General features: G+C 58.7%; 1 protein-coding gene and 1 pseudogene across 2 annotated transcripts; one reads left to right on the top strand and one right to left on the bottom strand.

The window, feature by feature from the left end:
* Nucleotides 1-17,805: 17,805 nt before the first annotated feature.
* Nucleotides 17,806-22,195, bottom strand: RTP5 (receptor transporter protein 5 (putative)). The gene is made up of 2 exons (XM_081096317.1): nucleotides 22,000-22,195; nucleotides 17,806-20,246 (listed from the first exon to the last, which is right to left on the bottom strand). Exons 1-2 carry the CDS (start codon nucleotides 22,149-22,151, stop codon nucleotides 18,959-18,961), a joined length of 1,440 nt encoding a protein of 479 aa, XP_080952443.1. The 5' UTR covers nucleotides 22,152-22,195; the 3' UTR covers nucleotides 17,806-18,958.
* A 2,026-nt stretch (nucleotides 22,196-24,221) lies between these two features.
* LOC308522570 (actin-related protein 2/3 complex subunit 3-like) lies at nucleotides 24,222-25,007 on the top strand (annotated as a pseudogene). The gene is made up of 2 exons: nucleotides 24,222-24,435; nucleotides 24,683-25,007. The product of its transcript is annotated as an actin-related protein 2/3 complex subunit 3-like (transcript).
* The last annotated feature ends 2,968 nt before the right edge of the window (nucleotides 25,008-27,975 follow it).

Here is a 27,975-nt window from a genome sequence, read left to right as displayed (position 1 = left end):
GCGAGAATGCTGGAGGCCTTATGCACATGGAAGCCCAAAACAAGATCCGAGCCTGTGGGGAGCGCCTCAGCCTGGGTCTCAGCAGGGCCCAGCCGGCTCAGAGCAAACGTCCGAAGGCCCTGGCCCCTGCCTCGGACCCCCGGGTACACCTTTGCAACCAGCACTTCCCTCAACAAGACAGCGTGGCCCTCCTGGGCGCCCCTGCTGGCTGACAGCACCCCGCAGCAGAATGGACAGCCGATCCGACTGCTGGTCCCAGACGCCAGCAAGCAGCAGCTGATGGAAGACAGGAAGACTGGTGGCCACGGCCCGGAACAGGCCAATCCCGTTCCTTCCGCATCCTTGCCCACCTCACGGGCACCGAGTTCATGCAAGACCCGGATGAGGAGCACCTGAAGAAGTCAAGGGAAAAGTGTGTCCTGGAGCTGCAGAGCCCATGCTACACCCGCCTCCAGGACTGGCACCCCCAGCGCTCTGCCCACGTGCTCCCGTGCAGTCATAGTCTGGCGCTGGCTGGCCAGCGGTCCTCTCTGCCTCTCTCTCTCTTTCTCCTGCCCAGGGCACCTCTGGTGCCTCCAGCTTTTGCCTGCCTGGCCCACCTCTTGTCTGCTCCTGTCCTGAGCCTCCTGCTGGCCTGGCCCTGGCTGCCCGCCTGGCACAGGCCCGGCTTCATCTGCCACTGCCTTCCCTCTTGGCCCTCTGGTACTACTGCCTACCAGGTCTGTGCTGGCTCGGGCATGGAAATAAACACCCAGTCCTCCTTTCAAAAAACAAAAAAAATAAATAAAATCACTTCAAATAGCAAGTTTACAAAGTATCACAATATAATGGAACACGGATTATAAAATACCAAAATGTTCACAAAATTTTTTTAAAAATAGCTTAAGTAGTAGGAATTAAATAATACATCGTCTCAAATACATGTCACACTTTCACAAACTGGGGAATTTAGGAAAATCTGTTTGGCTCTACAGACTATTTCAGGCACCTCCTGAGCTAGAACACACTGGTGGTGGGTCCTGCTGCGCCCTCCACACCCCTTTACAATCTGAACCCGGAACTGAGACCAGGGGGGTCCTCACATTCCAGACCAGGGACGCTGGGGGGAGCCCTGGAGGAGGCGTCACTGGGCCTCTGGGCTTTGGCTTGGTTGTTGCTTTTCGGATCCGTCAGGAGAGCCCGTGGATGCCCGGGCCCCACGCACAGCCTCCTTGGCCCACAGACAGGCTGAAGGGCTGCTCCCAGAATCTCGTATTCAGCGTCACATTCGGAGACCAAGACATTGTGCACACGGGATGCAAATGAAGAGGAGAAAACAAGGGCTCGTTGCTGAGAAGCTGGGCCGGGAGACTCCGCAGGATTCCGGGGAGGATTTCACAGAGAGCTGTCCACCCCGGCTCGCGGAGCCAGGCTCGGGGAATCACCTACCCAAAACAGCTCTCAGTGTCCAAAAACTTAGAGTTTCTGTGACAAAAACACACCCAAAACAATCGGCTCCAGCAGGCACCTGTTACATTTCAGCTCACTAGGTTCTTTGAGAATGAAAGGAATTTAAAAACATGAACAGCAGTTTATTAGTGTTTGTGTCTTACCCTTTCTGCGTGCATATAACATGTCAGAATAAACACTAAAAGGAAGGTTCATCTATTTTTTAACACAGGTGTCTGTGGTTTCGACACTCGCTGTGGGGACGTGAAGCAGGGCAGCGTCACGGGAGTCTCTCTCTCTCTCTGAAAGAACTTCAACCCAAACATCGGTTTCTGCCACTGAATGTAAACCGTTCTGCTCCTTCGGACGGAAGCTGCAGTCGTTGACCTGACCGAGACCTTCGGTGCGTATTTACAAGTCAGTGTGCAGAGACCAGGCCAGCGATAAGAGAGACGAACAGCAGGTGGCAGCTGTCTGAACAGTCAGATGTCGAGCTGTGAAGGCCTTGGCGCCCACCGGTGTGACTCAGTGCTGAGCATGGCCCTGTGAACCAGGAGGTCATGGCTTCGATTCCTGGTCAGGGCACATGCCCGGGTTGTGGGCTCGATCCCCACAATGATTCTCTCCCATCATTGATGTTTCTATCTCTCCCTTTCCCTTCCTCTCTGAAATCAATAATATATATATATATATATATATATATATATATATATATATATATTTAAAAAGACCTTGGTGACAAGCAGGTTACAGCAGCTATGAGAAAATTAAAGTGAAATGAGCAAAGGGAGAGGATGCCTGTGCTCTGCTGCCAGCAGGAACGCGGCACCTCGGGGAGGGAGGGTCGCTTTTTGAGCCAATGACTCTGCCTCGGCTACGAAGCCCGTCCAGCCTGCAGCACTCGCCTGGGGGCCCTCGGCACGGGAGCCCCGCCTGTGGTCTGGGGTCAGACAGATGAGGGACGCAGCTCCCCAGAGGCCGGGGTCAGTGAGCCCCCAGGGGGGCCCGTGGACGAGACTAGTGGCACATCCGAACGGGACCCCGGGCTTTAACAATAGTCCTGCATCCTGCAGAGGTCCTTGCAGCCAGACACACACGCCAGGTCCAGGACCTCAAGCCAGGGGCCCGCTGCCTCCTCATCACCCTGTCCCTTTAAATCAAGCAAACCATATTTTTGTTACTCTATTTTTAAAAAATCTTCAGGTGGGCAGAAGATAATAGTCAATGTCTCAACAACTTATCCCAACGTATTCCTCTCGGGTTAAAGCACGGCCACCCCCTCTGCCCCTCCTCCCCGCTGGCGTCCCCACAGGGACTAATAGAGCAACTGGCACTGTGCACAGAGCCTTAAAAATATCTCCACCAGCTGAGCTGAATTCCACCTGTAGGACGCGCCACCAGATAAGTCAATAGCCTGGAATACAAGAAGAGGACTGAGTACAAATTCATTGCAGAGTTAAAAATAGGGGCGAGAAATTGGAATCAGTCTAAATACCCAATCACGTGAGGTGAACCCTAAGGCGTGCACACGTCAGACACGGTGCAGGTTTGAGTGTCTAGGTCTGGGAAGAGTTAAGAGTAGCAGGGCAGACAGGCCGAGTTACTGGGAAATAAGATAGAAACGTGTCTTTTCTCCTGGGCGGGGGAGGGTGGCGAATGGAAGGAGAGAGACCCAGAGAGAAATGAGGAAGCGCACATTTGGTGGTTGAATGTCAAGATGAGCTGTGGATACATTCTCCTTATGCTTCTTAGCATATTCTAAAACTCGCATAGTATAGTCCCATTCCCAAAGGCATCATTTTGTTCAGGGATTCCCCAGCTCTTAGGTTATTCTTATCACAAGAAAATAACGCATATACCCGTTTAAACAAGTTTGTGCCAATATGTGTACAATGAAAAGTCTCCTGCCCCCCACCCGCCCCGACTCCTGGCCTCCACTCCCAGAGGTGACTGCTGTCCAAAGTTTTAGGAAGTCGGTCACAGAATTCTCGATGCAAATGTACAAATAGCCACGTGCTATACATTCCAGACCTGCTCCTCAGCCAGGCTCCTCACCTGTCACCCGGGAAGGACCCGGAGGCTCCCCTGTAAACCAGGGCTGGGCTCAGAGTGAGCCTGTGGGTGACAGTGGCCAGTGCAGGCCCCGGAAGGGCTCGCCTGAGCACACAGCACACGAGAGCATGACTGTGCAGAAAACAGACATCCTGCCAGGCCCCGTGGTGGCCACTGGGCAGGGGCGTGGGTGCAGAAGTCCCACCCGTCTGTGCAGCTGGCGAGAGCCGCCTCGGCGGCCTCTGTGGTGGCCTCGTGGGCTCTGCAGGCTGTGCCCGCAGCCCCTGTGCTCCCCTCCCAGAGGGTCCTCAGGGGCTAAAGGTCCAGAGCGTTGCCCCGAGGGGGATGGGAGCTCCACTCTAAGATGCTGCAGGTCGCCATCCTTTCCCAGAGAGGGCAGAGGAGATGGTGGGGACCACACCGTAACCCCCTCCATGGTGGGATGGCCGGCCCACAGGGGTGGGTGGAGGGAAGAGGGGACAGGGTGCTCCCGGGGCTCCCAGGGGACACTGCAGCCCAGCCAAGCTCCAGGAGGTCACCCCTAAGCTCTCTAAAACACACAAAGGGCCCCGCGGGTGTGGCTCAGTGGCTGAGTAGTGACCTATGATCCAGGAGGTCACGGTTTGATTCCTGGTCAGAGCACATGCCCAGGTTGCCGGCTCAATCCCCGTGGGGGGTGTGCAGGAGGCAGCCGATGGATGATTCTCTCTCATCATTGATGTTTCTCTCTCTCTCTCCCTCTCCCCTCCGCTCTGAAATCAGTAAGAATATATTTATAAAACAACAACAAACGCACAAAGGTGCAAGGGAGGCGGGCACCGCCTGGGGCGCCACATGCTCCTGCTCACTCCTGCTCCTGCCCTGGGGGGGCCCTGCTCTGCCATAGGATCTGAGGGGACACATGGGCACTGTCATCACACGCCACAGGCTCCCATGGCTGCCTGGAGCTGAGAGACCTGCACCCGCCAGCCCGACACCCCGTATCTGGGCACAGCCCCACCCCAGTTCCTGTGAACAGGTGAGAGCCTCCTCCCCATGGGACAGTCAGCCAGTCACACCGGGACCAGAGGGGAGGGACGGGGAGGGACTGAGGCGGTGATAGCAGAAGTCCAGTCACACGCTGGCTCCTGCCACAGAGGGTCGCAGCCCAAGGCCCACAGTAGTGACCCCCTGCCCTGGGAGTGGCATTCCAGTGGGACAAGTTCTGGGCTGGGGTCTGAGAAAAGGACAGGGATGGCCAAGCAGGACCTCGCCGAGCATGTCGGGAAGACCTGAGCAGGGCCCGGGTCCCTGCAGGAAACCACAGACTTCCTGCAGTAGCGGCACCTCCAGGGCAGACAGTCTGTTCATGACACCCCTGCCGGTCCCCCCCACCCCCCCGCCCACTGTCCAAGGCGCTGTTCTTTGAGACTCCATTTTTGCTGGTTTCTCTGAATTGTGTCAGCAAGAACCAGAGTGCTTCACCCAGGGAGGCTCTGACGGTGACAGGGGCGGCCAGCGCACTGTGCAGGGCAATGTGCACGGAGAGGTACCATGATGGAGCCGAGAAGCCGCAGCCTCCTGCACACAGACCACAGGTCCCCAGGAGACAGGGCCACGGAAACCCAGGGCCCCGCCTGGGAGCCCCTGAGCACAGTATGGGGAGGAGGGGGAGCCTGGGCCACAGCCTCAGGGGCCACTCGGGCCTCCCCACACCTGAAGGCCAGTTAGCGTCCTGGGTCCCCTGTGGGGGGGGGGGGGTTAATGCCCAGGGGCTGTGGAGGTGCCAGTTCTCTGGTTTAAAGGGGAACCAGCGGATCTTGAGGGGACCTGAGCACAGAGCAGCTTCTTGGTCTCCCACCAGCACCTGCTGGCGAGGTGGATCCCAGCCGTCCTTGCTCAGAAAGCTGCCGGCCACCCACAGGGCCACATGCTCCTCAAGGCTGCTCCCCACAGGGCACCCTCCAACCTCAAGGTGTGGGAACATGTGTTAGGGACCCTTCTAAACAAAACAGTCATTGTCTGTATCACCTCGTTTACAAATACATTAGCACGCGATTGCCTGCCCCTCCCAGATGCCAAGGTGAGGGGGTCCGGTCCCCAGGGAAGGCAGCAACCCTGGGCTGTGGGCCAGCCCACGGAGACCAGCGCCAACGCCCTCCTCAGGACGCGGGCTGTGCGTCTGCAGGTGCGGGAGAAGCGCTGTGCTGGCTTCTGCGTCTTGTTTGCCAGACGGGTGGGGATCTACCTACGTTCTGTGCGTCTCCATCTCCTGGACGAGCCCCCGGTGGCCTCCATCCCTGGTCCAGACCACACTGCCCCCACCCTGATGGCGGGATTGGCAGGTGTGCACCCTGTCCCAGGATTCTGTGCTGCACATGCGGCTGCAGCGACTGTCGGGGCACTGTCTCCCCTGAACATCAGGACCACGTCCGAGGGGACCAGGAAGACACCAAGGTAGGAGGGCCGGGTGCGCCGTGGGTGGGTGGCAGGAGGCGGGCACATGGCAGACAGAGGACAGGAGCCGGTCAGGATCCCAGGTGCGACCCTGGGAGCCTGGGTAGAGGAGGTGAGGGGTCCAGTTTTCAGCTCTGCAGACACTCGACCTTGGCTGCCTTATTCGATTTGGGGGGTTGGAGGGAGAAGTCTATTCAGAGTGTGACAGGCTGGGTTTCTTTGGTGCCAGTGGTGCTCCTGATCCGTTTGCGGGAATTGGGGAGCTCGGGGGACATGCACAGTTAAAATGTCGACTGAGGGGCCAAAGGCGTTCTCCCAAACTCCCTCTTTAGCTCTGGTTTTCAGGTTCTACAAGTAGCACACACTCAGCATAACACTTCACAATAGGCTAAAAAAATAAGAAAACAGCTACTTGCAGTTGCGCTGCCTTCCCAGAAGCATAACCAATGTATTCTTTGCAGACCATCCCTTCAGACAACCCTCCGCTACATACTACCATCAAGGGGGTCGGACACCAGCTGCTTTTTTAAAAACCTCAACCTATGAGGCTTCTTGGGATTCGCCATTGAGAGAAGGCGTTCTTGCCCAACCGGTGTGGCTCAGTGGTTGAGCATCGACCCAGGAACCAAGAGTTCGAGGTTCGATTCCCATGGGGCACATGCCCGGGCTGTGCGCTCGATCCCCAGAAGGAGGCAGCTGACCGATGATGTTTCCCTCATCACTGATGTTTCTATCCCTCTATCCCTCTCCCTTCCTCTCTCTAAAGCATCAATAAAAACCTATTTTTAAAAGAGAGAGAGAGAGAGAGGAGGCGCTCTTGTCCCTGCTGGCAATCTGGCAGAGACAGTCGCTGAGCTGCCCTCGGGCTCCGGGTGAGGAGCTGAGGACGCGTGCCCACCAGTGAGTGCGTGCGTGTGGGAGCCAGATGGTCTCCAGGGGCCGTGGCCAGACTGAAGGCAGGTCGCCTTTCCGGCACCGAGCTGACGCCAAGACCAGCCACCAAACTCATATAAGAGGAAGTGCCCGGAGGCACCGAGGCACGCGCCGGGGACGGGACGGAGACGGCACCGAGCGCACCCGCTGCCCAGGAGGTCTCCGGTTTGGGTGAGAAGCGACTGAAACGTAAGCTCTGTCTGAGGGGAATTCCACTTTGCTTATAGCTTTTCCCTCTCGGGTTTGTGATGCGAATGCTCCGGCGGAGAAGCTGCTGGTGCTCACCTGTCCACGGCTCACCTGCCCCCAGGTGTCTCCTCGCTGTGCCCTCCTGGCTCTCCGGGTCCCTGACCTGTGGTTTCTCAGCCGAGAAGGTCTGGGGCTGCTCAGGGGCTGAGCCAGGAGCAGCTGGTCTCGGCTTTGTTTCCACTCGGTTTCAAAGAACCCATTTCCCTCGGGGCGCGGGAGGGGGGCACGGTTCCTGCCCAGACTCTTGAGTGGGCCCGAGAGGCCCCCCCGCCTACCACCGCAGAGCAAAGCCCACGGGCAGCACCATCTCAGCCGGTTTCCTTCCTTTAATTCGCCGGCAGCTTCATTCAGCACAGATGTGTGTGCTCAGCGCCTCCTGGGAAAGAGCAGGTCTGGGAGGGCCTGGGAGGAGGGGGGCCCACACCTGGCCATGCGCCTGCGTCCAGGGCTGACGATCACATGGCCACAGCACAACGGCTTGACATCACCCAGCGTGGGCTGAACCTTCCCGTGCCTCCCTCAGAGGGTGACGGCCCCCAGCTGGGAAACAGCCACCGCGCTTCCCATTGGACAGCAGGCAGCGGTAAAGGGCAGGCCCGAGAGCAGCAGGGAAGGCGCCCTGTCTGCCCCCTGAGCCCTGAGGTCGGAGCTCACGCCCAGGGCAGGGCTCAGGCAGCTGCAGACAGCAGGCACCCCCTTCCCTCGGACAACCAGGGCCTCCCTCCCGTCACCTCCTCCAGGAGCACGGGGTGGGTGTCCACAAGGCCTGCGGCCAGGCTGGGCAGGTGCACAACGGGCAGGTGACGGGGACAGCCTGCCCACGGGCTCCCGATGCGGCGTTAACTGGTGCGCTCTCTGCAGAGCAGCTGTCAGAGCAGTTCCTGCGGTACAGACGGTCTTGCAGTTTCTGAGTTTGTGTTCTGAGACCACTGACGTCCTCATCTCGGGTCATTTCAGTGCAAAAGAACGGGGGGGACGTCAACATCAGTCAGCCTCACTTGACCATGTTCTATCAAATGTACAACTGAGGGGCCAGCGTGCCAGGCACAGGCCGACGTGTGGGGCCGAGCCTGCATCCTTGTTGTTGGCCTGCTGGCTCTCCTGGCTCCCCTGCGCTCTCAGAACACAGCACAAAACTACTGAGTCTTGTAAATGGTCCCTCTTCCAGGAAATGAGTAAAAGCTACACTTCAAAGCACCCAGGACGGGTGGTCTCCGACGCAGAGGAGCTGAAGGTGTTCTGGGAGAAGAAAATCCAGCATCACGCACGGCAGCTGCAGAGAGAGGGCGAGCGGATCCGCAGGAGCGCCCTGGACAGGTAGGTGGGGGGCGGCGCTGGGTGGTCTACAGCAGAGCAGACCCCGTGGGCTCAGGCACTCAGCCCCCTGCCTCCCAGCAACAGCATTGCACTCCCAGATCTCATGTCATACATTACCTCAGCTTCTAATCACAACATTGGACAAGGGGAGAGAGGAACACCTCACCGTGCCATCACCCATCCCTCCATCCCACACTCCGTCACCCCATCCCTCCATCCCCCACTCCATCACCCCATCCCTCCATCCTCCACACTCCATCACCCCATCCCTCCATCCCACACTCCATCACCCCATCCCTCCATCCCACACTCCGTCACCCCATCCCTCCATCCCACACTCCATCACCCCATCCCTCCATCCCATACTCCATCACCCCATCCCTCCATCCCACACTCCATCACCCCATCCCTCCATCCTCCACACTCCATCACCCCATCCCTCCATCCCACACTCCATCACCCCATCCCTCCATCCCACACTCCGTCACCCCATCCCTCCATCCCCCACTCCATCACCCCATCCCTCCATCCTCCACACTCCATCACCCCTTCCCTCCATCCCACACTCCATCACCCCTTCCCTCCATCCCACACTCCGTCACCCCATCCCTCCATCCCCCACTCCATCACCCCATCCCTCCATCCTCCACACTCCATCACCCCTTCCCTCCATCCCACACTCCATCACCCCTTCCCTCCATCCCACACTCCATCACCCCATCCCTCCATCCCACACTCCGTCACCCCATCCCTCCATCCCACACTCCATCACCCCATCCCTCCATCCCCCACTCCGTCACCCCATCCCTCCATCCCACACTCCGTCACCCCATCCCTCCATCCCACACTCCGTCACCCCATCCCTCCATCCCCCACTCCATCACCCCATCCCTCCATCCCCCACTCCATCACCCATCCCTCCATCCCACACTCCGTCACCCCGTCCCTCCATCCCACACTCTGTCACCCCATCCCTCCATCCCACACTCCGTCACCCCATCCCTCCATCCCACACTCCGTCACCCCATCCCTCCATCCCACACTCTGTCACCCCATCCCTCCATCCCACACTCCGTCACCCCATCCCTCCATCCCCCACTCCATCACCCCATCCCTCCATCCCACACTCTGTCACCCCATCCCTCCATCCCACACTCCGTCACCCCATCCCTCCATCCCCCACTCCGTCACCCCATCCCTCCATCCCCCACTCCATCACCCCATCCCTCCATCCCCCACTCCATCACCCATCCCTCCATCCCACACTCCATCACCCCATCCCTCCATCCCACACTCCATCACCCCATCCCTCCATCCCACACTCCGTCACCCCATCCCTCCATCCCACACTCCGTCACCCCATCCCTCCATCCCCCACTCCGTCACCCCATCCCTCCATCCCCCACTCCATCACCCCATCCCTCCATCCCCCACTCCATCACCCATCCCTCCATCCCACACTCTGTCACCCCATCCCTCCATCCCACACTCTGTCACCCCATCCCTCCATCCCACACTCCGTCACCCCTTCCCTCCATCCTACACTCCATCACCCCATTCCTCCATCCTCCACACTCCATCACCCCTTCCCTCCATCCCACACTCCATCACCCCATCCCTCCATCCTCCACACTCCATCACCCCATCCCTCCATCCCACACTCCATCACCCCATCCCTCCATCCTCCACACTCTGTCACCCCATCCCTCCATCCCACACTCTGTCACCCCATCCCTCCATCCTCCACACTCCATCACCCCTTCCCTCCATCCCACACTCCATCACCCCATCCCTCCATCCTCCACACTCCATCACCCCTTCCCTCCATCCCACACTCCATCACCCCATCCCTCCATCCTCCACACTCTGTCACCCCATCTCTCCATCCCACACTCTGTCACCCCATCCCTCCATCCTCCACACTCCATCACCCCTTCCCTCCATCCTACACTCCATCACCCCATTCCTCCATCCTCCACACTCCATCACCCCTTCCCTGCATCCCACACTCCATCACCCCATCCCTTATACTCTCACACTCTATCACCCCATCCCTTATACTCTCACACTTCATCACCCCATCCCTTATACTCTCACACTCTATCACCCCATCCCTTATACTCTCACACTTCATCACCCCATCCCTTATACTCTCACACTCTATCACCCCATCCCTTATACTCTCACACTCCATCACCCCATCCCTTATACTCTCACACTCCTGAGCATGTGTGGAACTTGTTATGGAGGCATGTCCTGCTTTATCTGATATTCTTACAATTGCTCCCCCTGAGTGTGTTCATTCTACTCCTTCCCACACATTTGCAGGACTGTAGATCCAAAGCAATCCCTCTCTTTCTGCAGCCAAGTCCCGCGACCTTGCTGCTGAGGGGGGCCTCACAGGCAGAGCCAGGGTGTCTGATCGCAGGGACAGCTAAGAGGGCAGATTAGCACATAATTCACACCTAGACCAGGCCTCCAATGGCCAGGATACCAAAGTGGCCACAGCCTCTTCCTCAAATAGCACCAGCGCTGCCCTTGGAGCAGGTTGGGAAGGAGGATCCTGGTGGCGCCGGGACAGAGCTGGACTGACCTTCCAGCTGCCAGAGGTCTGGCTGCTGCACTGGCCCACCCTCCCCCGCCTGTGGTCCCCTGGCTGTGGGGTGGGCTCTGCCACTCAGGACATCTGCCCTGGTTAGGCATAGGTGGGGGCCGTGGTGCCTCCCCTCCACATGGCGTGGCCCCCACCCCAGCTCTCAGGGGGTCCTCACCCTGACGCTCCTCCCAGCTGCGGGTCTCAGGGCCTTGTCCCTGGCCTCTTCTGCCATCAGGCCCTGGAACCTTTGGGTCTTCTGCCCAGCGGTGCAGGCCCAGGAGTGGGCGCTGGGTCCAACAGTGAGGGTGCATCAGCACCAGCTGGTATGTCACCAAGGTCCTGGGCTAATGGGGATGGGACTGTGGGCGGGACGTCTGTGCCTCTTGGGAAAGATGTGGCTAGTTATCAGGACCACAGACCGCAGCCAGGACATGCCCTGTCCCCTGGACCACAGCTGCCCCTGAGACGTCCTCACAGGCACCCAGCGGCTCCCAGGAGCCAGTCAGCACTCAGGGCCTGGTGCAGGGGCAGGAGCGTGACAGTCGTGTGTGGGGCCATCACTTGGGGGCCCGTCACACATGGGCACTGCTGTCCTGGTCTAACCACCTGCTGCTCGGAGGTGCCTTCCTCGTTGAGGCCCTTGGGTGCCGGGACAAGGGTCTGAGTGCATGCCCTTTCCCCAGAGGTCGGCAGGAGCCAAGCGCCCATCTCTCCACCCACTAAAGCCAAACCACACCCTACCTCGGGCGAAGGCACCAGGTGGTCATTGTCTGTGGGCCAACACCCAGGGCTGGGGGAGCCTGGCCCCCTGAACCTGGACGTCCCCGCAGCCGGGTCACCCTGTGCTCTGTGCTGTGGTGACCACAGTGTGTGCCTCCTGAGGTGGCCGGGCTGGGACAGGTGGGTGCAATGCGAGGGCGCTGGGGAGGGAGGCGGGTGGGAGCAGGCCCATCCTCATCCGCCATGAACCAGGCCTCACCAAGCAGAGAGTTCAGGATGTGGCTCAGCCTCTCTGGGACTCGGAAGTTTCCAGAAGCTACTTCCTGGGGCAAAGTGCTTTCCCTCTGGGCCTAGGGTCCGAGACAGACCCTCCGTGACAGGCATGGCCCTGACCTTGAAGTGGCCGCCCGAGGTTGCAGGGTTCTCTGCGACCTCACACAGTCACAGCTGCCGGCTGGGTGGGGACACAGCCCAGGTGTCGGGGTCCTGGGAAGGTGACTCACAGTGAAATTCCGCATCCCAGGCTCCGTGGAGAATGGGCTCAGAAGCTGGAGTTGAGGCACAGGGCGCTGCAGGCTCCCCTGGAGGCTGCCCCACGGGCCTCCGGAGACAAGACGGCAGCCTGAGTCCTGCGTGGAACGGAGGCACACAGCCAGTCACGTGAGTTCCCCCGAGAAGGGACACCCCGTGAGGGGCTGTGTGTGGGCACCGCCCGCAGAGCCACTGCACCACAACCAAGCTTCACGGGAGCTCTCCCCCTGCTCCGCTCGGCTGCCATTGGTTTTGCTTGTGAAGCACATAGAAGGTGCCCAATAAAACCTACAATAATTGGAACAAGGGTTTGTGCAAAATTTCCTCTGTCTTTAAAATCCACACATCTTAAAAGCCGACCAACATGTTGTCAACTTGCAACAGCCGTAGAAAGAAACTCAGCCGCCCCACCAGGCTTTCTGACTCCGAGGCTGCAAATTTTATTTCCCCTTCGGTCAAAACATGCCCATAAATCTCAGCCCCATGATCATGGTGGATGGGAGATCATATAAAGCTCTGCTTTTCCAGAATCCCCCATGTGCACAGGTGGGAAAGCTCAGGTTTGCAGAGCACGCGTCCCTGAGGCCATGCGGCCCTGAGGTCAGGATTCCGTCCCCGCTGGACGGGCAGGAGGCAGGGCGCCCAGCGGAGGCCGGGCCGCCACAGGACCTGGCCCCTCTCATCTCCCGACAGGGACCCAGGCTCCAGCAGCGACCACCCTCACGTGGTCACCCAAACGCCACAGCCTGTGCTCTCACTGGCCCAGACCCAGCTGTGGTCCTGGGTCCGCTCTGAAGATGCGGAAGCTCTGGTCTGGGGCTGGAGTCCAGCTGTGGCTCCCTCTGGTCTCCCGTCGTCTCTCCAGGGTTAGCTGCTTGTTGGTTTGGGTTCTGTTTTGTGTGACCCTCCATCAGGTTGACAAAGGGCAGGGAAGGCGCACGGCTTTGCCTGCCCTGGGGACTCTCCAGGGAGTTACTCAGAGAAAAGGCTCTGAGAGCAGCCGCCAGGGACCTTCTGTGCCCAACAGATTCCTCGGAGGACATTTCCAGAGCTGACCTCATAGTTGAAAGTCCAGAAAAAACAAGTGGCCCTGGCAGGTTGCTCAGTGGTTAGAGCACCGGCCCACAGCCCGAAAGGTGGCAGGTTCCATTCCCAGTCAAGGGCACATACCTCGGTTGCAGGTTTGATCCCCTATCCTGGACAGGGCACATGTGAGAGCCAACTAGTCCATGTTTCTCTCTCTCTCTCCCTCTCTCTCTCTCTCTCTCTCTCTCTCTCTCTCTGTCTCCCACTCCTCCCCCCCTTTCACTCTCTCTCTAAAGATCAATGGAAAAAATATCCTCGGGTGAGGATTAAAAAAAGAAAGAACAAGTGGAGGAAGTTCCGAGGCAGACCTACAAGCATGCTCTTCAGTCATCACCGGGCCACCTGTCACATTCGTGACTCAGGAGATTCCCTGGACACACAGCCTGGGGACCTGGAGATCCCCGGACATAGTCTGGACTAGGAGTCGCTCACGGACACTGGTGAAGGCCCAGGCTGCTGGAGGTGGTTTTATGTGAGGATACACTTAGATCATCGGTGCTGTCAACACCAACGAACAGAGGCGTAGACGAGCCCCTCTTGGCCCGAAGGGCACAGTCACGTCCCCGTGAGGCTGTGCAGAACCCTCAGGAACAGCCACCCCCTCCTTGCCATCTGTTACCACCCCAATGACCCATCACACCCCAATAATGGCAGGAGCCCAAACCCAGGAACGCAGACCACTGACCAGCCTTGTCTTCTGTGTCACTGATCTTGTTCTCGGGCAAAGCTGAGCCAGACTCAGAGGCTGGGGGGCACTAGGTGAGGAGGGACGGGGAAGAAAGAGAGGATGGGAGGTGAGCGGGTGGGCCTGGAGCTCGAGGTGAGCGGGACTCCATCCTAAGGGACCCCGTGGGGGCTCAGCTGGGAGCTCCCTCCTCGCTTGGGCCCTTTGTGACTCGCCACAGGCTGGGTTGTGGAGGGTGTCTCTGAAACCTAGCTTCAGGGGCTGAGTTCTGCAGGATACATATGCTTTCTCTTAGGGAGGAGGAGAGAGAGAGAGAGAGAGAGAGAGAGAGAGAGAGAGAGAGAGAGAGAGAGAGAGACCTGAGGACGGGCTCAGCCACACAGCTTGGAGAAAAGGGAATCATTTACAGAACATTTCCCCCCCAAACTGCAGGACACACACTTTTTAAGCAAACAACGAACATTTCCCAAGACTAAAAACATTTCAAAAAGGAAGGTGCTCAAATGGTCAGTGAGCCCATGAAAGGATTTTGCCGTCATTAGTCATTAAGGAAATTAATGCAGACATGGCACATGCCCGAGTTGCGGGCTCTGTCCCCATGGAGTGTGTTTGTGTGTGTGTGTTGCGGGGTGGGGGGAGGGGGTTGTGGGGGCAGCTGATCAGTGATTCTCTCTCATCATTGATGTTTCTATCTCTCCTTTCCTCTTCTGAAATAAATAAAAAAATATTTTTATAAAATGGAATTAAGCAACAAGAGCCGCCCTGTTGTCAGGGCGGTGGCGACATGCCGAGTGTCTGACACAGAGCAGCCTCTGTGTGTTTATTAAAGAACCTTTCAAATGCAACACATTTGAAAATAACACAGCTTCTCTTGATTAAGCTACGATGGTGTCCTGGCTGGATCAGGCTCCTTTCAAAACTCAGCAGACATGAGCGAAATGAGGAGCCTCAGCTACCATCAACGCCCCAGAGATCCCCGGGTAGAGGAGAGAGGATCGGGGTCTGGGGGCAGGACAGTGAGCAGGAGGCGAAGCTCAGTCAAGGGCCAGGGGGGCGAAGTCCCAGCCATGGGGACCGGCGGCCCAAAGTCGCTCTCTGGTTGCCGCCCCAGACCCTGGGGAGAGCCAAGAGGTGGACAGGAGCCCCGCCCCCCACGTGGGGCACCCCAGGCCCTGACTATCTGGAATGGGAGCCACGGTCCGTCCCCCCATCATCTCAGCTGTGTGCCTGGAGGGTGAGACCAGTGTCCAAGGGTCGAGCAGCCCGAAAGGACAGAGACCTGGACGGGGCACCTGCTTCCAGCCCGGGACGGGGGCACGGACGTCATACAGCGGTGAAGGGGGCAGGTCTGCCCTCCGCCCAGCCCACCTGGATACCAACGTGCGCCGTGGGACCAGGGCGCCACCTGGCGGCCCCGCGAGCACGAAGCCCGAGGCCGGGCCCAGAAGCCGCCGGAGTCGGTGCCCTTGGGGGCCTTTGCCCGCCCAGGAGTCGCTGACGGCGCGCCGGGAGCTGCGCCTCCATCACCTGGCCCTTCCCGGGCTCGCAGCGCCCTCCGCGGGTGGTCGGCGGGGCTGGCAGGGTGTGTGCTGAGGGCAGGGGGGCCGGGGCCCCACACATCCCGCCCGCGAGACCCGCCAGTAGGAGGGAATGTGCTCACAGAAGGGCGAAGGCGGCGGAGCAGAGAGAACAGGGGCCCCACCGCTGCTCCCACTGAAAGCAGCGTCGCCAAGACCCCCGACAGCTCGTGCGCCGGCCCTTGGCCTCCGGGCCCTCGCGGGGCAGGAGGTCCCAGCTGGGCCTCAGACAGTCGTCCTCCTGGACTCCAGGTTGGGCAGCAGGAGAGCCTGGCACTGACCCGGGGCCCCGCTTGCCTGTCTGCCTGGGCCACCCCTCCCGCAGAGCCACCCCAGGGTCCCCCCCCCCCCCTACACACCCCGAGAGGAAATGAGCCTGCCGCTGGAGCCGTCACACACACACACACACACACACACACACACACACACACACACACACTGCCCCGCTCCTTTCCCAGGCCCCAGGCCAGGACTAACACCTCGCACCCGCACCCGGGCAGGCTCCCAGGGAGGGTCTGCTCCACCTGGGCGGCCCCATCCCCGAGGCTACGGCACGAAGGTGAGCCACACGGTGAATAGGCAGTCTTGTGGCAGCCTCTAATCCAGTGGTTCTCAACCTTCCTAATGCCGCGACCCTTTAATACAGTTCCTCATGTTATGGTGACCCCCAATTTCATTGTTACAAATGGAACATAATCAAAGCATAGCGATTAATCACAAAACAATATGTAATTACATATGTGTTTTCTGATGGTCTTAGGCGACCCTGTGAAAGGGTCGTTCGACCCCCAAAGGGGTCGCGACCCACAGGTTGAGAACCGCTGCTCTAATTCCTCCATCTGCCTCTGCTCTCTATTTCTACAATAAGTGTGTGTCCTTTTCATGAGTTTCTTGTGTTTAAAGGACACACAATGCCGTCCTTTTGTCCCGCCCTCCGCCACCCACGCCCGCTGCCAGACAGGTGGGTCCTGGCTGTCATGGGCCGGTAGGTTGCAGCCGGTTGGTCACAGCAGGGCAGACCCACGGTTGGTTGAATGAATATGTGATGTAGACAATTATTTTAGCTTCTGAAGACCCCACGCAAAACCCTCGCTGCCATATAGGGGCCCTAAGTCCCTGGACAATGCAGAGAGGACGCCCCAGCGCCTCCGCTCCCGGGAGCTGAATTTTTGGTGGCACTTTCATGATCAGTTGGCACCACCAGCAGTACCAAGTGTGAGGTTCCCCACCCAGGGAGCAGCAGCCCGTCCGGACTCCAGCCACCCCAGGGCCTGGGACAGGATACAGCATGGCCACTGTCCCGCCCAGGCCGCCAAGGGCACCGGGGGCAGGGACCTGCCTCGACCACTGAGGGACTCAGGGATCTGCACCGGCCCACCCTGACCCAGCCCCTTTCTGATGTGAGCTGTGGAATTTCCTAGAACTTTCTAGATGGCAACACCAGGTCACCCTTACTGACTGTGGGAGTGCGGTCAACAGGTTGTCCTCTGACTTCAACTAAGAGAAAAGCGACAGAGAAGCTTTCTGGGGGGGGGTGGTTACACAGGGTGGGTTCCCAGCACCCGCTGAGGGGCCTCCGGCAAGGGCCCCTTGTACCTGCAGGACTCCGGCCACGACAGGGGTGTGCTCTCGGCCAGGTCAAGCTCCCCCACCCCTGCCTTAGGGTCTTCTGGAAGTCTGCCCTGCAGACAGGTCAGGGGGCCCCAGTTGGAGGAGAGGAGGGTGCCGCTGCTCATGTCTGCCGTGGCCACTCCCTGGGGTGCAAGACATTGGGTTCTCTTCCCTCCACTAGGAAGTTTACTGAAAAGCAGCAAACTGTTCACATGTTAGCCCGCCCCACTTTGGCTGAACTAACAATAATTGCATCCAAAATGCATCTGCCTTCAGTCCTCTTTGAGACCTTTCAGACATTCAGTATCTCATATTTAATAAGGCCCAGCCTGGTCATTCAGGCTGCGCAGGGGCTCACGTACGGCTCAGGTCAGGTGTGGATTCAGGCCTGGATTCAGGTGCAGGCTCTGGTGATGGCTCAGGTGTGGGCTCTGCTGTGGCTGTCCTGGACTTCAGTCCCAGGCTGCCCTCTGCGCTGTAAGGAGTGTCCCTGCGCCTGAAGAGTCATGGTTATGCAGGTGGGTACAGATCAGAATAGCTGATGTGCCTAAGGATGGGTCCGCCACAGATCCAATGGGCATATTGCATGCACTCTCATTTTTATTAGTGAATTTTAATTCTAGTAAATTAGTTATTAATGAATTAAACAAAATTTCATTATTCATTAAGACGAATGTTAGAGATACTGATAACGGGTGGGGTTGGTTGGGTTTTAACTAAGCCAGCCGATTAGACAGTTTAACAGCAGTAGCTACCACCCCGCTCCCCCAATGCAGGGCTGCGATGCGGCCGGCGGCCACACGGGGGCGCCGCAGGACAGCGCGGGCGGCCGGCCGGCGGGGGGAGGCGGGGCTGGAGGAGGGGCGAATGGGGGTCGGGGAAGGGCCGTCTCCGCCCATTCGACTTGCGGGTGGCGAGACCTGACATCCCCGCTGCTCCTTCTCCTCACCCCTCACGCCATCCCGGGGGCCTTCGGGTGGGCGGCAGGGCGGGGTGGGGGCAGACTGGCCTCGAGGGGGCCCCCTAATCCGAGGAGCCCTCAAGCTGGTGATCCCCCCACAAGCTGTTCCAGGTGTTAACCCTTCTAGGGCGTCCTGACTGGGCAGGGTCCCTACGCAGGGGGGTGCAATGACTGTAGGGCGGACGGGGCTCCGACCTGCCACCGGTCCTCCACGGGGTTCGACCTGGCCCCGGGGCAGGAGCGTGGCAATTGGGCCGTGCGTGCGTGCACAGCAAAGGCGAGCGGACACGAGCTCTGTGCCGGAGGCCCAGTCCCATCACGCCCTGGGGAAGCGCCAGGGGCCCCTGGCCACCGCTCTCCCACTTCACCACCTTCTCTTAGGCGCTGGCTGTGATCGGCCCAAGTGTGCTGTATGGTCTTCCCTTTTCGACTTTTATTTTAACGGAGTGTAACACACACAAGTGAGCACACAGGGGCAGCTGGGGGTCACACCGGGGAATGATCACACGTGGACATCACACGTGGACATCACGGGACCACTGCTTGAGTCACGTCAAGAGAGAGAACACAGAAGCAAGAGGTCCAGGGAGCAGCTGTGCGCACTGGGAGGCCCCAGCTCAGGGGGGCTGGCAGAATGGGGGCGGGGCTGGTGGGGAGCGGTGGGGGCTGGGGGGCCAGCAGCACTTGGCTTTGTGTCTGGGCAGCCCTGCGGAGGGAGAGACGCGGTGGGGGAGCCGGGAGGGAGGTGGCACGCTCAGGCACGGGTCTGGGAGCCGTCAAGAAGTGCACAGGTACAGAGTCCAGAGGACGAAGAAGATCATGCACATCCAGACCCAGACCTCTTCGTAGGGATCGAAACTCGGCCAGCACCAGCCATCCTCCTCCTCCAAGAAGTCCTCCTCCCTGCGGGCCCGAGGCCTCCGGGCCCGGCGGCGCCTGTGCCTGTCGCAGTGCCTGCTCCTGTGGTGGCTGCTGCCCTGCAGGCCCCCAAGCTTTATGGGACTAAAGGCTGAGAAGGGGATGATGAGGGAACCCCTGCTCCCCGAGGAGGCGGGGCTGAGGGCAGGGTCGTGGCCACACTCTGCCCCACCCTTGCACTGGTCGGTGATGATGAAAGGGAAGGTCAGGGAGCCGTTGAGGTCAGGGAGGGAGTCCGGGCCCTGGAGGATGTTGGCCAAGGACAAGGGAAAGGTGATGGAGCCCTCGCCCTTCTCTGTGAGGCCCAAGACATAGGACACGGGCAGGGTGGCATCTCCAGTGGGTCCACTGTTGCTGCTGGGATCGGCGCCCGGGCCCTTGTCTTGGCCCAAAAGGGAGCCAAAGCCCTTGAAGATGAAGCCTTTGACCTGGAAGGACTTGATGCTCCTGAGCAGGTGGTCTCTGCCGTGGAGGATGGGGGCCTTGATGTTGACCAGGATGCTCATGCTGGTGGGCAAGGCCCTGAGACTGGCAGGCTGGTCGGTGGAGCCCCTGTCGATGATCATCAGCCCCTGGAGACCAGCCTCGCTGGGGGTGCCCTCTCCAGGGCCAACAGAGCCCTTGTCCCTGCCCACGCTCACCAGGGTGAAGGGCACGGTGATGATGTCCATGTCCTCGCTAAAGAAGCGGCTGCTCTCAGAGAGGGGGTCGGACACAGAGGGGAGGACGAAGCCCCAGGCGCAATTGGCCACAGGGCCGCTGCCCAGGGCTGGCATGGCCTGGACGGTGCTGGGGCTCCTGGTCTCGGGCCCCCAGGCGGGGTCTGGGGGCTTCTGGAAGAAGCAGACACCCAGGTCGCAGGCTTCACAGTGGTCCCCAAAGCAGACCTCGGGGCACTCGTCGGAGCTGATGCTCTCCTGGTAGCACTGCTGCAGGACGAACAGGACCAGCTTGTTGAGGAAGAGCCGCACGTTCAGCAGGCTCACCTGGCAGTCTCCCCGGGCGTCCGGCGGGCACAGCTGGCACGCCTGGGCCCAGATACGCATCTTCACCAGCCCCAGGTGGCGGTCCTTGTCCCATCGCACATGGAATAGGATGTGCACGTGGGCAGAGGACCAGCCCCACTGGCAGCGGTTGCACTGGAGCCTGGGGGGAAGGGGAGGGGAGGAAGAAGTGAGTGGAGGGGATGGGGACCTGCCCCTGCGCCCCACAGTCCTCAGCCCTGTTGGCCCAGAGAGGGTCCCAGCATGAGCTCCATGAACCTGAGCCCCTGTCTGTACAGGGACAGGATGCAGGTGCCTGGCCCCTGCCTGCAACCCACAGTCTGAAAAGCGAACACCTTTCATCAGATTTGCACCAAACACCTTTCTGTCAGATTGGCACCAAGCCTGGCCTGCCCTATGAGGGGTCACCCTGCTGCTTTTCTGTCACTGTTCATCACCCTGAAGAAATGTTACCAAAAGCTAAAGACAGCCCTGTGGGTCCTGGTGAGGGCAGGAAAAGAAGGCGTCTGCGGTGTCTGGGCAGTGGGTCCGTGGAGGGAGGAGCCCACCCTGGGAAGGAAGGTAAGGGGGAAATAAAGTTGGGGGCTGTGTGGGTGGTGGGGACAGTGCTGGAGGCAGAGAAGTGTGGGGAGAGGGGGAAACAGAGGTTCTGGATGGCAGGGTGCACCCTGCACCCGTGTGACACTGGCTTTGAGCATGTGAGAAGGGGACCCGGCCCCACCCCCGGCATGGAAGAGGAGAAGCAGCTGCTTGGCTCCCTGGATGGTGAAGGGGCCGGTGCCACAGGCCCGTGTGTCCCCGGGGCCAGGCAGGCGGGCCCTCGGGTCCCAGACAGGTGACCCCGGTGAGGCACATGCACGCAGGTGTGGGAACCTGCTCTCGTGTGAGGTCTCCCTGCGTGTTTGCCTCGGGGCATCGGTGGAACTTTCCGTGACAGGGCATTGCTCTGCATCTGCGTCACAGTGGCCAGGGACGCCCGCACATGGAGCGTGAGCTGAGGAGCTGAGCGTCCTTTACGTAAATTAGTTAATGAGCACTTCACAGGCTGCAGGTGGCCATGACCCTGTTGCAGAGCGCAGGTCTATATGTGTGGCCGCCCCACCACCTGCCTCCTTAAAGCGGTTCTTCACTTAGGCTGCGGGAGTAGCACGTGTTTAAAGGTGTTTCTTAGACCTGAGAAAGCCAGCATTCCACCACCCGCTGGGCCTGAGGGTCCCTAGGGCGCCCCCTCCCAGCCCACCTCAGAGTGCCTGGCTAGGTGGGACCCTGCAGGTCTGGGTCGTCCACTGGACTGACATAGCTGTCGTCATGACAATGAAGATGGAGGTTCGCGTAGTGATCCACGACCATCAGTGCTCCCACCCGCCCACAGCCCAGGCCGGGCACATGTGCTCCTTGTCTTGGGCTCCGCTGTTTCCGTGCACTCCTCAGCTTCCTGGGCCCTCCAGCCTGGATCATTGCGGAGCTGGGCGGTGACCATGGCCCTGCCCATCCCCTGCTCCTGTCAGTGCTGCCATGGAAACCAGGAGAGGCCTCGGGAAGCAGACAAAGCCCTCCTTGCCTGGGCGGCTGCGTCATCCCACGGGCCTGCATCTGGACAGGGCACCCACTGGGCTCCAGGGGTCCTCTCCTGCCAGGCAGGGTCTGAGATTGCCACTGAAACAGACTGGGCAGGCATTGTCCCTCACGTTCCAGAAGGGAGAATGAGCACCCAGCCCACCCACCTATTGGGGGACTGGACCAGGCCAGACATATGCCCCTGTGTCCACCCCTCAGAAGCCAGGTCACGCCCAGCCTGGCTCAGGACTCAGGGCCAGCCTAGGGCCCGTGGCCCAGCCGCCTTCAGCCCCCTCCCCTCCCGGGAGCCGGCAGGAGACCCCTTCCCTCCACCAAACCTGGAAAGCCCCCTCAGCCGGTACTCGTAACTGCCACTGTCCAGATGCCCCGAGGACAGGTTCTCCTCAAGGACCAGCTCCCAGGTGTCCTCTGGCTTCCTCTTGGCCATCAGCTGGGCTAAGGTGCTGACCCACACGTCCATTCCGTCCATGCTGGCGCCGGCCCCGCAGTGCAGACTGCGGGCTGTGCCAGCTCGGCTCCCAGGAAGCACCCGCAGCCCCCCCTGCCCATCCAATAGCTGCCTTGACAACCATCCAGTCTCCATGGCAACCGGCTCGGCTCAGACACACAAGAGACAGGCCGTTTTCTTATCCTTTTGAATATTTTTCATGACGCAAGCAAGCAATACATTTTCATTTTTAGAAAAAAATAGAAACAAAAAGGAAAAACAACCCAATGCAATGAAATTGCCCATCCCCCATCGCCAGAGCTCATCTGTGCTGACGTCCATGCGTGCCCCCATGCATATGTACATGTAAATATTTGTATGTATTCCTCACAGATGGGAATACATACTAAACAGATCATGCTGTGCCTGGTGTTTCACGCACCCTGGACGGCGGCCCATGCTCACAGCCCGGCTCTGCCATAACCTGCCCTGCCCCCGCCTCTACTCCGGCCGGTGGCTCTTTGTCATTACAGACAAAGCTGCCAAGAACTTTCTTGAATATGTATCATTGCCAATTTTTTCAAGCTTTTTATTGGCTGGAAATGTGCATCATTTATGTAAAAATGCCTAAAGCATAACTGCACAGCTTCAGGAACTTGTATAAAGTGTTGGTGAGCACCTGGGAGAAGCCAGCCCCTGCCGCTGGGACCCCCTGGCGTCCCCATCCCCCCTCTGTTGTCCCCAAGCACACCTTCTGTGCTTTCTGTGCATGCGTGTCTGGCCTTGCCCGGGTTTTCGGTGTGAGCTTCAGGAGCGTGGTGGTGTGTCAGGTACAACGAGGAAAGGTGAGTTGAGGTCAGGCAGAGCGGGGAGGGGCTGGAAGACGCAGATGAGAGGCAAAGTGCTCATTAACCTTTGGGGGCCCACGGCTGAGGACAGGGGCCATGTGGAGGCGGGGCTGACACACTCCTATTAAAGCCCCCTCGGTGCTGGAGGAGCTGCCAGGGCAGCCTTTCCCCCGGGCAGCCAGCCAGAGACGCGGAGCTCGCCAGCCAGCACGCCAGGGAGCAGGTTTCTTCTGTGGCTGTCGAGAGGTAGTCAGGTGGGACCAAAGCCACGAAACCCCCTCAGTGTTGGGGAGATACAGGGTTTGACCAGGGGGACTGAGAGCCGACTTTGGTTCCCAACACCCACTGCAAGCTCAGCGGCCAGCAGGCCTCGTCCCCAGCACCCACGGCCCCCGTCTTCTGTGCAGTGGTGTGGAGGTGATGGCCGGCGCCCAGCAGCCACCTTAGACCATGAGTTCACCCTGTAGATGGAGGCCATGTGCTGAGGAAGCAGAAAGCTAAGACCCTGGATCCTTGATGACAGTCGGAGTCACTGTACTTCCTCCAGGTTGCCTATCTCTGACTTAATGTACAAGAGAGAACCTTGGTATAAAAAAGAGAGGACTAAACTTCTAGCTCCAGTTTTTTAAGCACTGATTTCGGAGGGTTGGGGAGGCATTACCCAACCAAATCAGAGCAATGTTAACTGATACCCTACAGTCCTGGATTTCTGTACGCACATGCACAGACTTACACATTAATACACACACGCAGCACCTACATGCCTGCACACAAACACATGTACACGTATACTCACAAACACACACATTTGGAGATTTAAACTGTGAATTCACATTTAAACTACTCACAGCGTTCTAGAAGGTTTAGAAAATGAAGGGGATGAGAATCTCTTGTGACCCCCTCCACCTCAACAAACAGGCAAGTGGCTATCTTTATTCTTGTGCATAGTAGATGGTGAAAGTATTTTGTTTAATTTTTTAAAAATTTGGTTCTTGCCTTGGCTGGTGTGGCTCAGTTGGTTGGGGCATCATCCCATGTACTTAAGGGTTGCCAGTTGGATCCCCGGTTGGGACACAAACAGAATGCAACCAATTGATGTTCTCTCTCACATCAATGTTTCTCTCTCTCTCTCTCTCTCTCTCTCTCTCTCTCTCTCTCTCTCTCAAAGAAAAAATCAATAAGCATATCCTCAGGTGAGGATTTTTAAAAATTAAAATTAAATTTGGTTCTTGCTCATCTGGGTTGAAACTCAGGGGCCACCAAGATGCTGGCTTACCACTCTTCTCTCATGGACCCCAACCCCAAACTCATTGGAAACACCACACTGTCACCATCAGAGGTCAGTTCAAAGGACCTGCCCCCAGAAAGACAAGAGACAGATATTGTGGATGAAGCCATCTATTACTTCAAGGCCAGTGTCTTCTTCAAAAACTGTGAAATTAAGAATGAAGCTGATATGCCCTGGCTGGTTTGGCTCAGTGGATAGAACGTCAGCCTGTGAACTGAAGGGTCCTAGGTTTGATTCCGGTCAAGGACAGGTGCCCGAGTTGCGGGCTCGATCCCCAGTGGGGGGGGGGGGGGGGCGCGCGTGCAGGAGGCAGCTGATCAATGATTCTCTCTTGTCATTGATGTTTCTATCTCGCTCCCCTCTCCCTTACTTTCTGAAATCAATAAAAATTAAAAACAAAACAAAGAATGAAGCTAATAGAACCTTGGTATAAAAAACTCTCTACATTTCTGAGTATTTACAGAAACTCCAAAAGTGCAATTCCAAAAGCCAAGGTGAGCAAAACGTGTCTAGTCCCTGGGCATCAGTAATTTCCTGTTTCCTGGAGAACCTGGTTTTCCACTTAACACGATGTAGGCCCGTCCTGCAAACACACAGGAAGACGAAGGGCAGAGGGCCGGTTGGCAGCAGCTGTGGCAAGAGGCTGGCCTGAGACTCAGTGAGGAAGTTTTTGATCCTCAGAACGATGAACCCAGCGAGTGGCCGAGTGGCTTTGTGAAGAGACAGTTTATGAACAAGAGTCCTTCGGGACCTGGACGGTGAAGGGAGCCAGGCAGACAATGTTCCCCTGGCCGTGGGCAGCATTTCACAGCAAACGCCTTGACTTCATAAAGTTTTATACAGAGGAGAGACGCGAACATGTCTTTATTTGAAAAGTTCACTATCAAGAATTTGGGGGGGAGGGAAGAATGAGTTGTCAGAGGATGATGATCTGAAATGTTCTGCGGTATTAAGCTGTTACTTAATAAGCAGTGATAAAGAATTTCTAACACTTACAAGTTGGTTCTTGAATTTTGCCGACAAATTAGGCAACCTCTCTTAACTTCTGGGAAATGCTTCAAAAACAGGATAGAACAGAAAGTTTTTATTTGCAAACATTATTAACCATTTCCTGTTCCGACCTCAGAAGTACCTGTGACTCTGCCGGCCAGTGGCAGGTCCCACCCCACCCGATGGGAACAGCTCGGGGACAGGGTCACTGACATCACCCCACCAGCTTCTTCAGAACCAGTTTCGGGATGATCCTCCTGCTTCCTGTGTTTCTCTGTGAATGGAAACTGCCTCCGGAGAGCTCGGGGGATCCCCTCTCCCCCACTTTCCATCTGTGCTGGCTCATGTTCCCCTCCGCCTGCTGCCGCCGTTTGTGTGTGTGTGTGTGTGTGTGTGTGTGTGTGTGTGTGACCTTGGGGCTGGCGCCTTGGAAACTCTAAAGCACCTGTGCCCAGAGCAGGAGGCTGGGAGTCCCGCGGACACTTCTCCAGCCCCCAGGACCCTCCTGATAGAAAGAGGGGGCGCCACCCTGCAGAGAGCCTCAGGAGGGGGCCCTGCTTCCTGAGCTTTATCATTAGGCCCCGCAGATGGCAGCCAGCCACCGGATAAAGGGGTTATACCACAGGTACAGGAACATGCACACCGCAGCCCCAGCGCCCGCGGGGACCACTCCTGTGGTCAAGGCTGACGATAACACTGACACCACACACCCCTGTGCCCACAGCACCATCACCAAAACTCAACAGAAAGGGCCAGGCCGCCGCTCAGCTCCCACCACCCCCAGCTCTGCTCTCCGGGGAGGAGCCCATGGGAGACACGTGCTCGTGGGTGAAGAGCTCGAGGCCGCGTGGCCCAGCCCGACAGCCACACTCAGTCATCCATTCACATGCGTCACAGAAACACGCAGTCCCCGGGCGGAGGACAGGGAGGCGGGCGAGGGACCCGCCGGGGCCCGTGGTGATGGAACGGCACAGGGCTGACGTGCACAGCAAACACACACACAAATTAAGTCCCTAAAACGGGCTCTGAGCAGATGAGTGGTTGTGCCCAGGCCAGCGTCCTGGCTGCGAGATGGACGGGGCTCGTACACAGGGACCATTGGGGAACCTGGGCCGAGTGCGCAGGGTCCGCTCTGTCAGCTCTCACACTCTCAACAGCCCAAGACGACCGGAGAGCAGCACCCCCCTTCTCCGGGGGACACCACACAGAGCTGGGGTGTGGGCTGTACCTGACGACCCCGCCCGGACCTGCTTATTGGAGAGGGTGCGAGGTGAGGGAAAGAGGCGGCCAGCCGGCTGTGACCCCAGATGCAACCCGCCACACCTGAGGGTGAAGCCAGGACACGGAGCAGGGAGGAGAGGGCCAGCAAGCCGGGGACACAGGACCGGGGAGATGGTGCCCCTGACCTTCCCACCTTTCTCCAACCAGGACCCCTGTCCTGTTCCTAAGGAGAAGGTGAGGGAGGCAGTGTGATGGGGACCACGTGTGTGCATGGGGTTTGCGTGTCTGGGGGACAGTGTGCTGATAAGTGGTGGGGATGCATCACCCCACCTGCCCCTGTCCTGCCTGTGCCACATCCTCCCCAGTCATCCTGCTGGTCCTGCCCACCCCAGGCAGGTGGGGGCTCTTCTAGGTCCCCACCTCCTTTCACAATCTCTGGATCCTCCCCTCCCCCCTGTACCCCCCCTGCCGACCCAGAACCTCCCAGTGCCCAGTGCCCCATTCAACCTCCTGTCTATGTCCCCTCCAGCCCACTGTTCCTGAGGGAGGAGTTATAGGGGAGAGGGAGGGATAAATCAGGAGGAAGGACTGGGAGGGGAAGGGGTCAGCAGGAGGGAGCAGAGTAAAGGGAGGGGACAAGAGGGAGGGGGAGGGGAAACAAAGCAGAGACCAGGGAGGTGGACAGGAGGGACTCAATCACCCTGGCTTTTGGCCCCCTGTGGACACATGCCCAAGCTCTTGCAGATAAAGTCACAGGAAGGAGGCTGCTGAGATGGTGAGGAGACCCCTCCCAGGGATCTGACAGCCTCTCACACCCAGAGCACAGTGCCCCCTCCTCCCCCCCCCCAGTTCCCTCAGCCCCTGGGGACAAACTGCAGTGCCCTGGACAGAGCCTGGCCGGAGCTGAGCAGCTGGTTCCCTGCGTTGGATGCCTGGTGACCCTTAGCCTGACCCGGCCCCACCCCCAGCCCTCCATGGAGCCCCTCCCACCCCAGTGCCAGTCCTCTGGGCCCTGGGCCCTCCAGCCACCCACACGGGGAGTGGCCCTTTGTTCTAAACTGAAGCCGCCTGCTCACTCGCTCTGCCTGCAGACACCAGCGTCTTTGATGCTGTTTCCACCGTTTCTGTTCTTTAATGTTTTCCCTTCACAACTAACGCTGAGCGGTGCCCTGGGAGCCCAGCCGGCTGTGGCGCCAGCTGTCAGGCGGTTTCTGGGTTTCTGTCTGGTTATTTTAAGCTGGTGAGACCTACGCATTGCATCACTAATATCAGCAGTTTCTTTTCTCCTTGTTTTCCATTCATTATCATAAAAGGCTTAGAACAAAACTATCGCACAAACATCTGGCTGGGCAGCCAGGCCACAGCCCCCTGCCGCCCGGAACCCCGTCTCCCACCTGAACGAGTCCCCGGGGGCCCTGCCGGGGTTGTGGCACGGGCAGGCCGGGAAGGCAGGTCTGCCTCAGAGGCTGAGCCCTGGACACTGTGCGCTGTCAGGAGGCTGCTGACAGTGGAAAGATCT

The sequence above is a fragment of the Myotis nattereri genome, assembly GCF_964212035.1.
Source record: "Myotis nattereri genome assembly, chromosome: 7".
NCBI lineage: Eukaryota > Metazoa > Chordata > Mammalia > Chiroptera > Vespertilionidae > Myotis > Myotis nattereri.
Note: the sequence above shows the minus strand (reverse complement) of the source record. Positions and strands in the feature narration are given on the sequence as shown.

Coding starts and splice junctions, on each gene's coding strand:
- RTP5 (XM_081096317.1), bottom strand. CDS start 22,151: ATGGACGGAATGGACGTGTGGGTCAGCACCTTAGCCCAGCTGATGGCC. Junction 20,247..21,999: donor CGGCTGAGGGGGCTTTCCAG/GTTTGGTGGAGG, acceptor CCTTCCCCCCAG/GCTCCAGTGCAACCGCTGCC.